This window comes from Nycticebus coucang, chromosome X, assembly GCF_027406575.1.
Source record: "Nycticebus coucang isolate mNycCou1 chromosome X, mNycCou1.pri, whole genome shotgun sequence".
NCBI classification, from domain to species: domain Eukaryota; kingdom Metazoa; phylum Chordata; class Mammalia; order Primates; family Lorisidae; genus Nycticebus; species Nycticebus coucang.
Window position 1 is genome coordinate 63,204,574 of NC_069804.1, and position 13,598 is coordinate 63,218,171.

General features: G+C 39.9%; 2 protein-coding genes across 3 annotated transcripts in view; one reads left to right on the top strand and one right to left on the bottom strand.

Annotated features, from left to right (window-relative positions):
* The window catches only part of ALAS2 (5'-aminolevulinate synthase 2), a 43,580-nt gene that overhangs the window by 29,038 nt on the left and 944 nt on the right, over positions 1-13,598 (bottom strand). Inside the window, exons 1-4 of one of the 2 annotated variants that reach the window (XM_053579905.1) lie at positions 11,524-11,544; positions 9,121-9,316; positions 8,337-8,459; positions 7,408-7,518 (exon numbers count right to left, since the gene is read on the bottom strand). In XM_053579905.1, the coding sequence (XP_053435880.1) occupies positions 7,408-7,518; positions 8,337-8,459; positions 9,121-9,301 (415 nt within the window). In that variant the 5' untranslated portion in view covers positions 9,302-9,316; positions 11,524-11,544. Of the gene's footprint in view, positions 1-7,407; positions 7,519-8,336; positions 8,460-9,120; positions 9,317-11,523; positions 11,545-13,598 lie in introns of those variants that run through there. The other variant, XM_053579904.1, reaches the window with a different exon arrangement.
* Positions 1-13,598, top strand: part of LOC128577641 (endogenous retrovirus group K member 13-1 Env polyprotein-like) — a 107,077-nt gene that overhangs the window by 17,159 nt on the left and 76,320 nt on the right. The gene's annotated exons all lie outside the window — the stretch shown is intronic.

Consider the following 13,598-nt stretch of genomic DNA (forward strand, 5'->3'; position numbering starts at 1 on the left):
TCAGGCAAGAGAAGTCTATAAATGGTATCCAAATGGGGACAGAGGAGGTCAAACTCTTGCTCTTTGTTGATAATATGATTTTATACTGGGAAACTCCAGAGACTCAACCACAAGACACCTGGAAGAGACCAAGAAATTATGTAATGTCTCAGGATATAAAATTAATGTTCACAAATCAATAACCTCCATATATGCCAATAACACTCAAGTTGAGAATCAAATCAAAGACACAATACCCTTCACAGTAGCTTCAAAGAAAATGAAATACTGGGAATATACCTAACAAAGGATGTGAATGATCTCTGCAGAAAGAACTATGGAACCCTGAAGAAGGAAATAGCAGAAGACATTAACAAGTCGAAGAACATATCATGCTTGAGACTGGGAAGTCTCAACATTGTTAAAATGACCATACAACTCAAAGAAATCTACAGTTTTAATGACATCCCATTAAAGCACTAATGTCATACTTAGTAGAACTTGAAAGAATAGTTCTTCATTTCATATGAAACCATTAAAAAGAACTGGAATGGCCAATTCAATTCTATGTTGTAAAGATAAAAAATCTGAAGGCATCATGTTACCATACTTCAGGTTATATGCCAAATCTACAATGATAAAAACAACATTGTATTATCACCAAAGTAGAGACATAGATCTATGAATCAAAATAGATAACCTAGAGATGGAACCAGCTACATATCACCATTTGTCTTCGATAAACTAAACAAAAGCATATACCGGGGAAAAGAATCCCTATTTAATAAATGGTGTTTGGAGATCTGGTTAGCTGCATGTAAAAGACTAAAACTGGACCCGCACCTCTCACCACTTACAAAGACTGACTCATTATGTATAAAAGATTTAAATCTAAGACACAAATGTTAAAAACTCTAGAAAAAAGTGTGGGGAAAACTTCTTGATATTGGCTTGGGAAAATATTTAAGGAAGAAGATTCCCTTTGACAATTACAGCAATCCCAAAAATAAATAACTGGGACCTGACAAAGCTAAAAACTTTTTGTACAGCTAAGGACACAACAACTAAAACAAACAGATAACCTTCAGAATGGGAGAAGGTATTTATATGTTATGAATTTGACAAAGGTCTAATAACGAGTCTACAGATAACTCAAACTAACAACAAGAATAAAGAAAACAACCCCATTTATCACTCAGTGAGAGAAATGAACCAAATATTCTCCCAAGAAAACATAAGAATGACCAAAAACACATGAAAAAAATGCTCATCATCCCTAATAATTAGAGAAATGCATATCAAAACCAAGTTGAGATATCACCTAACCCTAATGAGGATAGCCCACACCACAAAGTACCAAAGGTGGAGATGGTGGCTAGGGTGTGGAGAGATAGAAATACTTATACACCATTGGTGTGATTGCTAACTAATATGGCCTTTTTGGAAAGAAGTGTGGAAAATCCTCAACAAACTAAAAGCAGACCTTTCATTGATCCCACAATCCCATTACTAGGTATTTTCCCAGAAGAAAAAAAATACCATTTTACCCATAAAGACATTTTCACAAAAGTTTATCACATCTCAGTTCACTATCAGAAGATGTGACCATCAACATATGAATGAATTAATATACTGTGGTGTATGTATAACGTGAAGTACGATTCAGCCATAAAAGATATGGAGACCTTACATTTTTTGTATTTACCTGAATGAAGTCAAAGAACATTCTCCTTAGTAAATGTCTCAAGAAGGAAAAAACAAGCATCCCATGTATTCAGTACTAATTTAAAGCTAGTAGATGAACAAACTACAGGGTTACAAATTCAAGAAGAGGAGAGGGGGAAGGTGGAAAGAGGCTCAGTAAGCCCCCACCTAATGGATACAACGTAGGTGTATATGGGGTACCTCCTGCGTGAAGAACTCAAATACAACTTGTACTTTTCCTAATAAATTAAAAAAATGTAACTAACTTAATCATATGTACCTTTATATCAATCTGAAATTATAAAAGTAAAGCAGCCACAACCACTTACATTTAAAAAAAATGAAGGAAACAAAACATCAATAAAATAATGCCACAGAGGAAAATATATAGCAAGACATCATTAGGTACAAAATAAAAACAGAATACTGTACACATTTATCTATGTAAAATCAACATGTAATCTAAAATAGAAGAATATAAAATATTGGAACCAATGACTTAATTTCTAGGTGCTTGATTAACTAGAATTGTGATTGCTAACTAATATGGCCTTTTTGGAAAGAAGGTTGCATTCATACTACAAAACACATTTCAGCCATTAATTATTATCATTCAATTGTATGTTTATGAACATGAAATGATGCCCACAGCATATTTTTTTTAACCAAGTAAATGTATTGAGTGATCATGACAGCAGAATGAAAGAGCTGTGTGGTAAGTTATATTGCAAGAGATAGATTTTTTTCCAATGATGGGATCTCAATGGAATTCCCAATGAGGTATTACCAGCAGAGATAAATAAAAACCTGTCCAAAGACAAAAAAGCAAATTAGCTAACATTCATTTAGTACTATATTAGTTTTCTGTGACTTCTGAAACAAATTTTAACAAACTGGGAGGCTTGAAACAGCAGAAATGTATTCTCTCACAGTCTGGATGCCAGAAGTCTGAAATAAGTTTTATTAGGCTGAACTGAAGGTATGAGAGGTTGATAATCCTTAGCTGGTAGACCCATCACTTCATTCTCTGTCTCCTCTGTTCACATATCTTTCTTCTCTTCTTTATTAAATCTTCCTTTGTCTTTTTCTTCTAAGGGCAAGTCCAAGAGGTTGGGTGACTTACCCAAAGGCAAATGTAGCCAGTGAGCAAGATTTGATTCAAACTAGATCCTTCTGGCCCCAACTTGATTTTGTTTTTACGTTTTATCTTAGGAGCTTTCCAGATACCAAACACAGATTCTGAATAATTTTTTTTAATGTTTGTTATTGTAAAATAAAACCATTTACATTTTAAAGTTAGCTGCTTTATCATTTTGTTACTATTTTTAAAAGTTCATTGATTTTTAAAGCATTTTTATACATCATATGTCTGTCCCTTCAGAAAATATTTTCTAGTATGAATACAGTGTTGTCTCCAAATGGATGGCCACTGAGAATTGGAGACAGTTTGTCAGTGTATCACTAACTCAGTAGTAGAACATGATTTTTAAGTGTAGCTGTCTTTCTTTGTAGTTCTTCCTCCATCCTCTGACTTTTGCATATTATTTTATCATAACACAACACATACATGCAGGTATAATAACATCACATTTCTAATAAAAACATGTGGTAAAAGGATTGGAGTGTGTGTGGGAGGGTGGGGGGGTGTTGACGGGGGTAAAGTTCAGAATGACTTAAATGCATAACACAACACATAAATGCAGCCATTCTTGGCAGGGGAGGGCACCCCCAGAAAAAGGGAAAATTAAAAGGTAAGCTGAAGGAGTCAAAACAAAGAAAAATTAGCTAATTTACCTTTGAGCTAAATTTCTTATCTGAACAAGTTTCTGGCCTATTGGGGATACAGATTACACCATTACCCTGCTGAGTTTGTGAATACTCTGAGGCAGTAAATGGTCATAAAAGAGGTTATGAGAAAACCTAGAACAGGTACACCTTTTAGGTCATTTCCTGCCCATTAAACAGACAAAGCAGATACCCATCCTGGAGATTTGCATTTGGCATATGGACAAAAGGGCTTACACCCCTTATGGCAGAGGAAAATCCTCTGTGGTGGTGATGAGAGGAAAATTCCTCTCTCCCACTGATTCTTCAGAGATTAACACCAGTTGTGTTTTACTCCACAGTGAACTAGCAGAGTTTAACACCTCCCTAGGAAATCTGTGTGTGTGACTCCAGACAGGATGCTTCCCCCACATAAGGCCCAAGTTTCAGATGCTCCCAAACTGCTCAAATCCCTAAAGTTAATAATCATAATAGGAGCTGATACACTCACTCAAAGAAACTGCTAGTGTTCTTTGTCCCCTCCCTCAGCTTACTACCTGGGCAAAGAGGTTTCAATAAAAGCTGTGTGGAACAAAGACTTGGGGCCACTCGCAGGAGCCCACAAACAACCTTTAAAAATTCTATTCTGTGTCTCATGTCTCTTTCTTTATCGTCATTCCAAACATTATATTTCTTCAGTCAGTCGTGCCAGTTCCATAGGTCTTAGCAGACCCTGCCCCTGGGGCAGGACCCCAACACATAAAGAATATGAAAATTTTATATAGAAAGTTTAAAAAAAGTAAAAAAAAAAAAAGTAAAAACATTTGAAAGTTTGAGAGGGTGCAAATACAAACCAAGGTCATTACTCTACAAATATTGAAAACATACATCCTTGACACAATCCAAGATGACTGGAAATCAGCTATATTGTCCCCATGAAATTATGAGGTTACTGTACATAAGGTTAAAACTCATTCAAATATCACACATTCCTCCTGATTTCCCCTAAGTAAGCCCTAGATACTTTAAAGTTGCATTACTGGGCTCTGATGATGGATTATATACTTTCTAGTGAATATTTTATTATAAAGCCCTGTTTGTTAAGTGATTTTTAGAAAAATGAGGAAGCAACAGTGTGTCATTTCTACTTCATTAGGATATGCTGCCCCAATGTTGAAATACCAGTTTTCTTGATTCACATAGGCAGGAATTCGTTTTCTCTTACAACAAATTGCCACCAAACTAGCAGCTTCAAATAACATCTATTAATTATCTCAGTTCTATAGGTCAGAGAAGTCCAGGCATAGCTCACTGTCCCTGTTTTCATGAAGACAGGGTTGTTGGGAGGATGGCATTCCTCCCTAGAATCTCAGTGTGTGTGTGTGTGTGAGAGAGAGAGAGAAAGAGAGAGAGAGAATGAATCTGCTTCCAGGCTTCTTCAGGTTGTTGTCAGAATTCACTTTGTTGTCACTGTTAGACCGTGAGGTTCCTGTTTCTCTGCTGGCTGTTGGGTAGTGGTATTTTTGGCTTCTGAAGGCTGTCTCCATTCCTTAGCTCATAGGTTTCTCCCATCCTCTGTCTTCAAAAACAGCAGAGGTGGAAAGAGTCCTCACATTTCAGCTGTCTCTGACCTCCCTTTAGCTATCTCATCTCTCCTGTGCCCTCCCACTGTATCTTTGTGTGTGGGGGGGGCGGGGAGGGGTGTTGGGGTGTTGGCCGGTGCTGGGTTTGAACCCGCCACCTCCAGCATATGGGGCCGGCGCCCTACTCCTTTGAGCCACAGGCGCCACCTCTCTGAATGACTTTACAGCCTCCTTCTATGTTTAAAGGTCTTTGTGATTACAGAGAGTTCACTAGGATAATCCAGGATAAGATCTTTATCTTGAATTCAGTTGACCAGAAATCTTATTTTTATCTGCAAGTCTCTTCATAGAAGTACATGTATTACTGTTTTATTGAATAACACGAACTCGTGGTAGATGAACGCCCAGCCACAGGGTCTCTCCAGCATGTTGTACAGATAGATCTGCACCCGCCAGTACTTAACGTTGCACCGGCAGCTCTGGCTCCTGGTGTACGAGAGCGGCTTCCCCAGCAGGCTCATCCTGGACCCTGCTTGCCCGGGTGGATCTCCCTCAGGCCGCACCGCCGCCAAGCGCAGCCAAGCTGGTGCCCAGCAACAGCAGGCCGTCGCCCCTGGCAGCTGCCGAGTTCAGCAGCACCCTGGACCCCCAACTCCACATCCTTCATGCCCCTGCCCAGGCACCACCCGCCCACTGAGGCTGCACCACTTTTCACCCACAGCCGGGCAGCGCGCCCTCCTCTCCTCCCACGTGGTGCCGGGGCCAGGCACCAGGGGCACCAGGGGAGCGCCAGAGCCCGTGGCGGGGGCAAGGGCTCATGCATGCTGGCGAGTGTCAGGGAGAAAGCCTGCGGCCCCCCATAGCATATTGTTAATTGAACTACACAGTATAACACACCCCAGGTATAATAACATCACATTTCTAATAAAAACGTGTGCGGTAAAAGGAGTGGAGTGTGTGTGGGGGAGGGGGAGGGGGTTGAATGGTAAAGCTCAGAATGACTTAAATCTCTGTCTTTATACTTTCCTGTATCTGTTTTAAAATATTTTATAATGAATCATATTCCTTTTATGTTAGAAAAATACAGCATTCCATGAACTACAGATGTTGGCATGGATGTGGAGAAAAGGGAACACTTCTCCACTGCTGGTGGGAATGCAAACTAATATGTTCCTTTTGGAAAGAAGTTTGGAGAACACTCAGGGATTTAAAAATTGACCTGCCATTGGATCCTGCAATTCCTCTACTAGGAGTATATCTAAAAGACCACAAATCACTTTGCAAAAAAGATATTTGCACCAGATTATTCAATGCAGCTCAATTTGTAATAGCCAAGTCATGGAAGAAGCCCAAATGCCCATTGACCCATGAATGGATTAACAAACTGTGGTATATGTATACCATGGAATACTGTGCAGCCTTCAAAAAGATGGAGACTTTACTTCTTTTATGTTTACATGGAGGGACCTGGAACATATTCTCCTGATTAAAGTATCTCAAGAATGGAGGGAAAAGTATCCAATGTACTCAGTACTTCTATGAAACCAACTAGTATTTACTCACACATTCTTATGAAAGATAGAATGTGGCCTCAATCAGCCTGAGGAATCCATTCTCCAGTCCCCAGGAGCAAGTGTTTATATTCCAAAGTGGTACATTCTCCAGTGTTCTCCAGATAGAACACAACCATAGTGCAGGATGAAGGGGAGAAATGGAGTGGGAAGGGAGGGGAGAGGGGATGTTTGAGAGAGGGAGAGTAAAAGGTGGGACCACACCTATGGAGCATATTGCAAGGGTGCAAGTCAAATCTGTCAAGTGTAGAACATAAATGTCTTAACACAATCAAGTAAATGAGGTGAAATCTATGTTGATTGGTTTGATGTAACCACGTCAGATTGTATAAAAGAATAACCATTGTACCCCACATATACATAAATGTATTCATGATCTATGTGTATATGACTTAATAAAAAAAGAAAAATACAGCATTCCATTTCGAAAATGAATATAAACACATGCAAGAGAGGAGAAAATGCTTTCTATGAAGAGTGAGAGTTTGTGAGGAAAGTGTGGAGAATAAATAATGTGAGTAAGCCTGATATTTAATGAGGCCTCATAACAAGCTAGAAATATTTCTATAAATTTAATTTCGTTTTCTCCACATGGTAACCTTTTGAAATAGATAGTAAAATCTCACTAAAGGGAAGTGACTTATTTTCCAAAGCACACAGATCAAGCAACTGCTCGTGTTAAACTTTAAACTGAGATTCCTTTTTGTTTCAAAGTCCTTCCATGCCCTTTCCTCTACTATGTCAGAAGTCATTTCATATATCTTTTTCTATTCTGATCCCCTTTATTTCCACCTCAGTAAACTTACCAAGCATGTTGTTCTGAATCAGGTGTGTGACCGTCCCTGATATTTGCTCTCGCTCTTGGGGACTGGAGAATGGATTCCTCAGGTTGATTGAGGCCACGTTGATAGACAGATCTGAGAGGGAGTGTGGAATTTGTTGGCCATGAAGGGGAAGAGGAAGAAAGCATGTGTTATCCTCTTTAAGTTCAATTAAATATATGAAAATTCAAGTTTATAAAGTAGGTAAGCCTTCTGCAGAGAGGCAATTCTGTTGCAAAGTGGGATCCTGTTCTCCTCCCTGAGTGGAGACTCCTATAATGTCAGAAAATCTTTCAGAAAGTGAATCACATGTTTCTCCACTAAGATTTTCCCTTGAGTGAGGTAACCAGGGCAGCCACCCTGGGTCCTGCACTTGGGAAAGAGATGTAGGGCAGTGAAGCTGACTCTTATTTTCTAAAGATCATTTCAAAATTCTGGTCATTAATGATATCCCCAAAGGGCCTATGAACAGTGTCATTAGTGGGGCCATATCTCAAGTGTGACCATCTCGTAGTCTGCATCAGTTGAGGTTCCACATCCTTCTAGAGGATGCACCTACCCCTAACACGTTGTTTCATGCAAATCCGGATTTTCATAGAGACTTCTTGCTTAAACATGGAAACAGAACCTGTTCAACTATGTTTACCACCTGAAAGCATGGAGAGAGAATTCTACAGGACTTATCTTAGACTGATATCTGAAAGTTACAGGAGTCTGTGCATGTGTGTGTATTGGAAGGGTGTGATTTATCATATAGTTTAATCTATTGCCTGTTGTGGCTTCCTTGTAAAAGACTTGACTTCTCATCACAGGATGTGCACTAGCTGCCCTTAGATTAGCCTAGTTTAAGATTTTGATGACATGGATTCAAGCATTAGGAACAGTGGGCACATAAAGTGGAATTTTATTCCAACCTGACTTGAAAGATCTCACATCCTCTTGGACTTCTGGGGCTGCCTTCTGTACAATCTTGCTCTTCCCATCCTGAAGTTCTGACAGCATGAAGGGACAGTGGCTCTTGGTCCAAGATAGAGAGTCTATGCAAAGATAAGAGAGTAATTGGGTTGCCTTTTTAACCATAAGTTCAGTTCAATAATAATTGCTGAGATTTACTGTATCTTAAAGCCCTGTCTCAGGCTATGGTACAGACATAGAGATACACATGGATGAGTCTGGTGTCTATGCTAGGGGAGCTTCTAAGCTGATGAGAATGGCACTTGCTGAAGACACATTGTGAACAGTGCTGAGATGGGAGGGGCCAAGTAAGTCCAGAAGAGGGAGGGGACATGACCTCTGGAATTGGAATTGGACAGGCTGGAATTGGGAAGTCTAGGAAGGCTTCACAGAAGATATGATGCCCAACATTAATGTTAAATGAGAAGTATGAGCTACTCTGGTAAAGGATATGGGAGAGCGACAGGATAAAAGGCACAGAATTTTGATAAAATCAAATCAATTCAGGTAATTATAAGTAGTGTCAGCATGGCTGAAGTATAGTGTATGGGAGCATGGGAGTGATATTCTCTAGAGAACCTGGTAGAAGATAAATCCCGCATATATTTTTGGGCCAGTTCATCCTGCTTCAACACTTTTCATATGAACCCTCCTAATTATTAGTCAATGATGCCCAGTATGACTTGGAACCTTGTCCACAGGACCTAGAAATTCTCTTTTTTTTTTCCAGCAGCCTCTTCTTACCTCCTCCAGCCTTTGTTGCCTTAAGATGGATTTGAGAACAGATTGGTCCTTGGGTAGCCAAAATAGGACAATGTCCAATGCCAAGAGGAAATGGATAAGTCTTCACAACTTTGCCTATGAGGCCTGTGGGGCCCCGGGGAAGCACTGGACAGTACTGTAGCAACATGGCCGCTGCCATCATCTTCAGCCCAAAGTACTGCAGAAGATATGGAAGATACGACATTTCATCATCAGGGTTCATCTAAAAGCCAAGGTTCATTCCTATGTTTTATATTTTGCCTTTAGTTTCCCACTCAAATTTTTCTGCCCTCCTTAGAGATGTACTTAGTGGCCTTCCAGGAAAAGAACTTCCTTTGCAAAGTTAAAATGTATTAATGGGGCATCAGAGAGGAAGAAATAATAACCTCACCACTAGAAAAAGGGTTGAATGAAAGACTTCTAACTGGAGGTTAGAAAGCCTACCTTCTGACTCAGACTATGCCACTGACCCCCTCTATGGTGGTGAGGATCACTGAAATGCACTCGTGTATGGCAGGATGAGCGTTGATAATCTATTAGCCCTTTGATCAACACTTAAGGCCAAGAGTTTTTCTATGAGTATTGGCCTTAGTCAAGTGAGACTTTGCCCAGAGATTTTCCTCAGCAAGCTCATCCAGTGAGAGAGAAGGAGCTTCAGGCTACAGGTACCAAGAGATCTAGAGAACAGGAAGAAAGAACAGACCTTAGGTCATACAAGCAATGTGACACTTAGCTAGTATTTTGCTATATTTGAATTTTCATCTGGCTTTTGGATATGCTCAGACAAAGGAGGAGGTATAAGCAAATCCCAAGGGAGTTAGAAAAAAAGGCACAAATATGTAGTCTATGGGTTAGTGAAAAATGCAGAGACCAAGACATAGGAGAGAAATGGAACAGAAAGAAGATAAGAAAAAAAGAAACCAATGGCACATTATGTGTGTAATAAATACTTGCTGAATTTATGAGTAAATTAATGAATGAACAGGGTCTTAAATGGGAGAAAGACAAGTAGGGAAATTGAAGAAAATGAAATTTAGAAATGATAAAGGAGGAAAATAGAGAAAAAATGTGGTAGTAGTGGCAGAGTTAAAAGAACACAAAGTGGGGAGAGGGGGGAGAAATAGATCAAAGCTAAAGGTAAAGGGGACAAAATAGAGATGAGAACAGACATGGAGAGGAGTACTGATTTGGAAAGATAGGTTAAGAGGATGATAGCAAATACAGGAGGATAAAGAAAAAGACTTAGATGAGAAAAAGAGAAAATTAGGGGAGGGCTTCACATAGGGGTATAGGTAGATACAGACAGAGGGACACAGAAGGGACATGAGGAGAGAGATGAAGGAGACTAGAGGAATGTACAATGATTCACAAAACTGAGAAGTGAAGAAGAGAGACTCCAACAAGGGCAGAGAGTCAGTTAGACACAAAGATGAGAGGAAAAATGCTGCCAGAGATTGAGAAGGGTTAAGGAACAAACAAAAGATTTTGGGGGAAAGGAGCACGACCCTATTGAAGAAGATGAATGAGAGACTAATGGACAGAAAGAAGAGAGTAGAGAAAATGACAAGATCAAAAGATGGAGACAGTGAGATGACTACAAGGGGAGATGAGAGTTGTGAAGAGGGAAGGCTGAGAGACACCTACAGAAGGACAGCTAGAGAGAGAAAGAGGAAGAAACAGATTGAAAGAAAAATGGAAAATTGAAAAGCCAGAGTCAGAGGATTAGACAAGGTAAGGGACAGTACAATAAGAGAGATATGGGAGAACATTAGAGGACTAAGGCCCTGGCACTACCAAGAAAACTACTGAGTAGAATCTAACAGCACTCTCATACCTAAAGCCTTATATTGTGAAGGAAAGGCAAACAGGATGAGCTCATGGACCTGTCCTCACACGGCAACCTCCTTCACTTCCCTCTCTTCCTGGGAAAGCACCCTCCCTCTAATTCACAGAGTACTCTCTTCACCTTTTTCCATCCCAGAGTATCCTTCTCCTACTCTCACAAGCTGTTATAGCTGTCTGGGTTGAAGGCCATGAAATTGGAAAAGGAATAAGGATTGTTGTTGAAAGGACTAAATGAAATAATTCATGTAGGCCATGAAACTGGAAAAGTAGTGAAGATTGTTGTTTTAAGGACTAAATGAAATAATTCATGTTAAGCCTTTAGGATGGCGCCTGGCAACATAGTAAGTGTTCAATAAATATTGACTTTTCTTGAAGAAATTCTTAAATTTCTTCTTTAATTTTCAGCTCCCCAAACTCCCTTATTGAACACTCTTAGACAAGTCACTTCCCCTGTCTGGGTCTTGGCTTTCACTAGCAGTAAAATGTGAGGTAATTATGTCTACCTCACATGTAGAAAATGAATTGGATTCCAGTGCCTACCTCATATCTGAAGATAGGAGTTTCTCTTCCCTTGCCTGTCTGTACAGGTTAAAGCACTCAAGGCTAGGCCTGAAGACCATAGATAAAGCTCCCAGAGCTTATCGCTGTTGGGATCTGACTACTCCCCAAGCTAAAACAAGGGTGTGGGAGAGAAGAGAAGCTCCTTCCTGAAATCACATCTGAGCATCTGGCTGGGGCTGGCCCTGGCTATTGGTGGTAAGGAGAGGTGGATGGCCCAGGGACAGGCAGTCAAGGCAGATGGCCAGGCACCTGCAAACTCCTTTCCCCAACATCAACACTAACAACAATAATGACACCATTGGAGTATTAAGTGGGAAGGAAAGCCCTCAAGATTGGAGGTCTTGAGATGATGTATGAAGGTCTATTCCTCATGTATAAAAACAAAGTAAGTTCAATATGCTCATCATCTTTAAAGGGCTTTTGGCCACGATAAGCTCAGGGTTCTGGGAAAATACAGACCATTCCTGGGATTTATTAAATTCTCAAGTTCTTTCAAGATCCAGTCCCCACTTCTCTTCTGATACTTCTTTCCTATAATTTACTCTGCTTCATTCTTCATGGCCATCATTATGATGGATGACCTTGTAGCCTAGTTCCTTTGTGCTTTGTTTCCATTCCATCTCACTACCTACCATAAAATTGGGCTAAGTACAATGAAGGATTCTAGGCAATTTAGGGCATTGGGAGCATAGGCTCTGGGGCCAGACTACTTGAATTTGAATCCTGGCTTCATCATTAATTAGAGTTGGGACTTTAGAAAAGTCACTTCCCTGCTCTATACTTTATATATTTAAGGATGATATGCTTCATAGAATGCTGTGAAGATTCTATAAAATAATCCATACAAAGTACAGTAGATTTGTAAGGTAACCACCCAAGGAACTGTAACAAACTTGTCAACTTATGGAGGTAGTCAACATAAAGATATGAGCCTTAGTACATGTGGTGCATGCATGATCTATAAAAATTAGGTCAACTTAAGGAGGTGGCCAATGTAGGCAGGTGCGCAACTATGGATGTTCTACTATGTTTAGAAGCATACTTATTCTGGAATGAACACTAAAAAAGTGTTAGAAAAAGTGTTAGCTATTATTATTCTTTTCTCCATTTTCTATATAAGAAAAGTGAAGGTACAACTCATGCATACAAGGCCAGGTTTGGAGAGCTAGAGACTAATCACGTCACAGTTTACTATGTGAACTTGGGCTCTATACTTCTCTTCTTTGGACCCTAGCTTCTCCACAGATGTTGGGCAAGATAATTTCATAGATACCATCTGATTCTGATGGTCACTCACAGAGCCCTTACTGTGCCAGGCCCAGTTGTAAATGTTTCACATTCACTGACTTTCTTAATCCTCTTTGATGAGGAAACTGAGACCCTAAAAGATTAAGTGACCTGTTCAGGTCATAGAGTGAGTAAGTAGGAGAAACAGTGTTTGTACCTAGGAAATCTGGTTCCAGAGGCTACTAACTTAACCACTATGGATCCATGATTCAAATATTACTACATATTTTCTTGACTGATGACCTGACTCACTAACATAGGCCCCTTCCCCGGAGATTGCCTTTTGTGACCAAAGGCCTTTACCAAAGGAACTGAAGTGGAATTTCATGTACTGTTGAACATTCATTCATTCATTCATTCCAATACGTAACAACATATGCACCCACTGTGTGATAAGGCTTGGCAGGGATCTTCTTAAAACAATACTTTCAACCAAAGAGATGGTGAAATATCAGCCAAGTTACAGATCATTACTCGAAGGTTTTCTCCTGAAACTTTAAAATCTTCTCATGTCAGCATCTAATCTATACTCCCAGAGGTCAAAAGAGCCAGTCACAACTCTACCCCAACAGAGAGACAGAAACTAATTGCATCATTCCTTCCCCCCCTCCTTTTGTGGCCTGCTTGGAAAGACTACTTAAGTCTGAAGGGGAAGTGGTCAGTTCTCTTTAGGTGTTGGAAACATCAGATCTTACTTCCCATTCTAGCACCCTTTTCTTACCACTGAAGAATCATATAGAATTTTACATAACTTTAGTCAGAGAGCA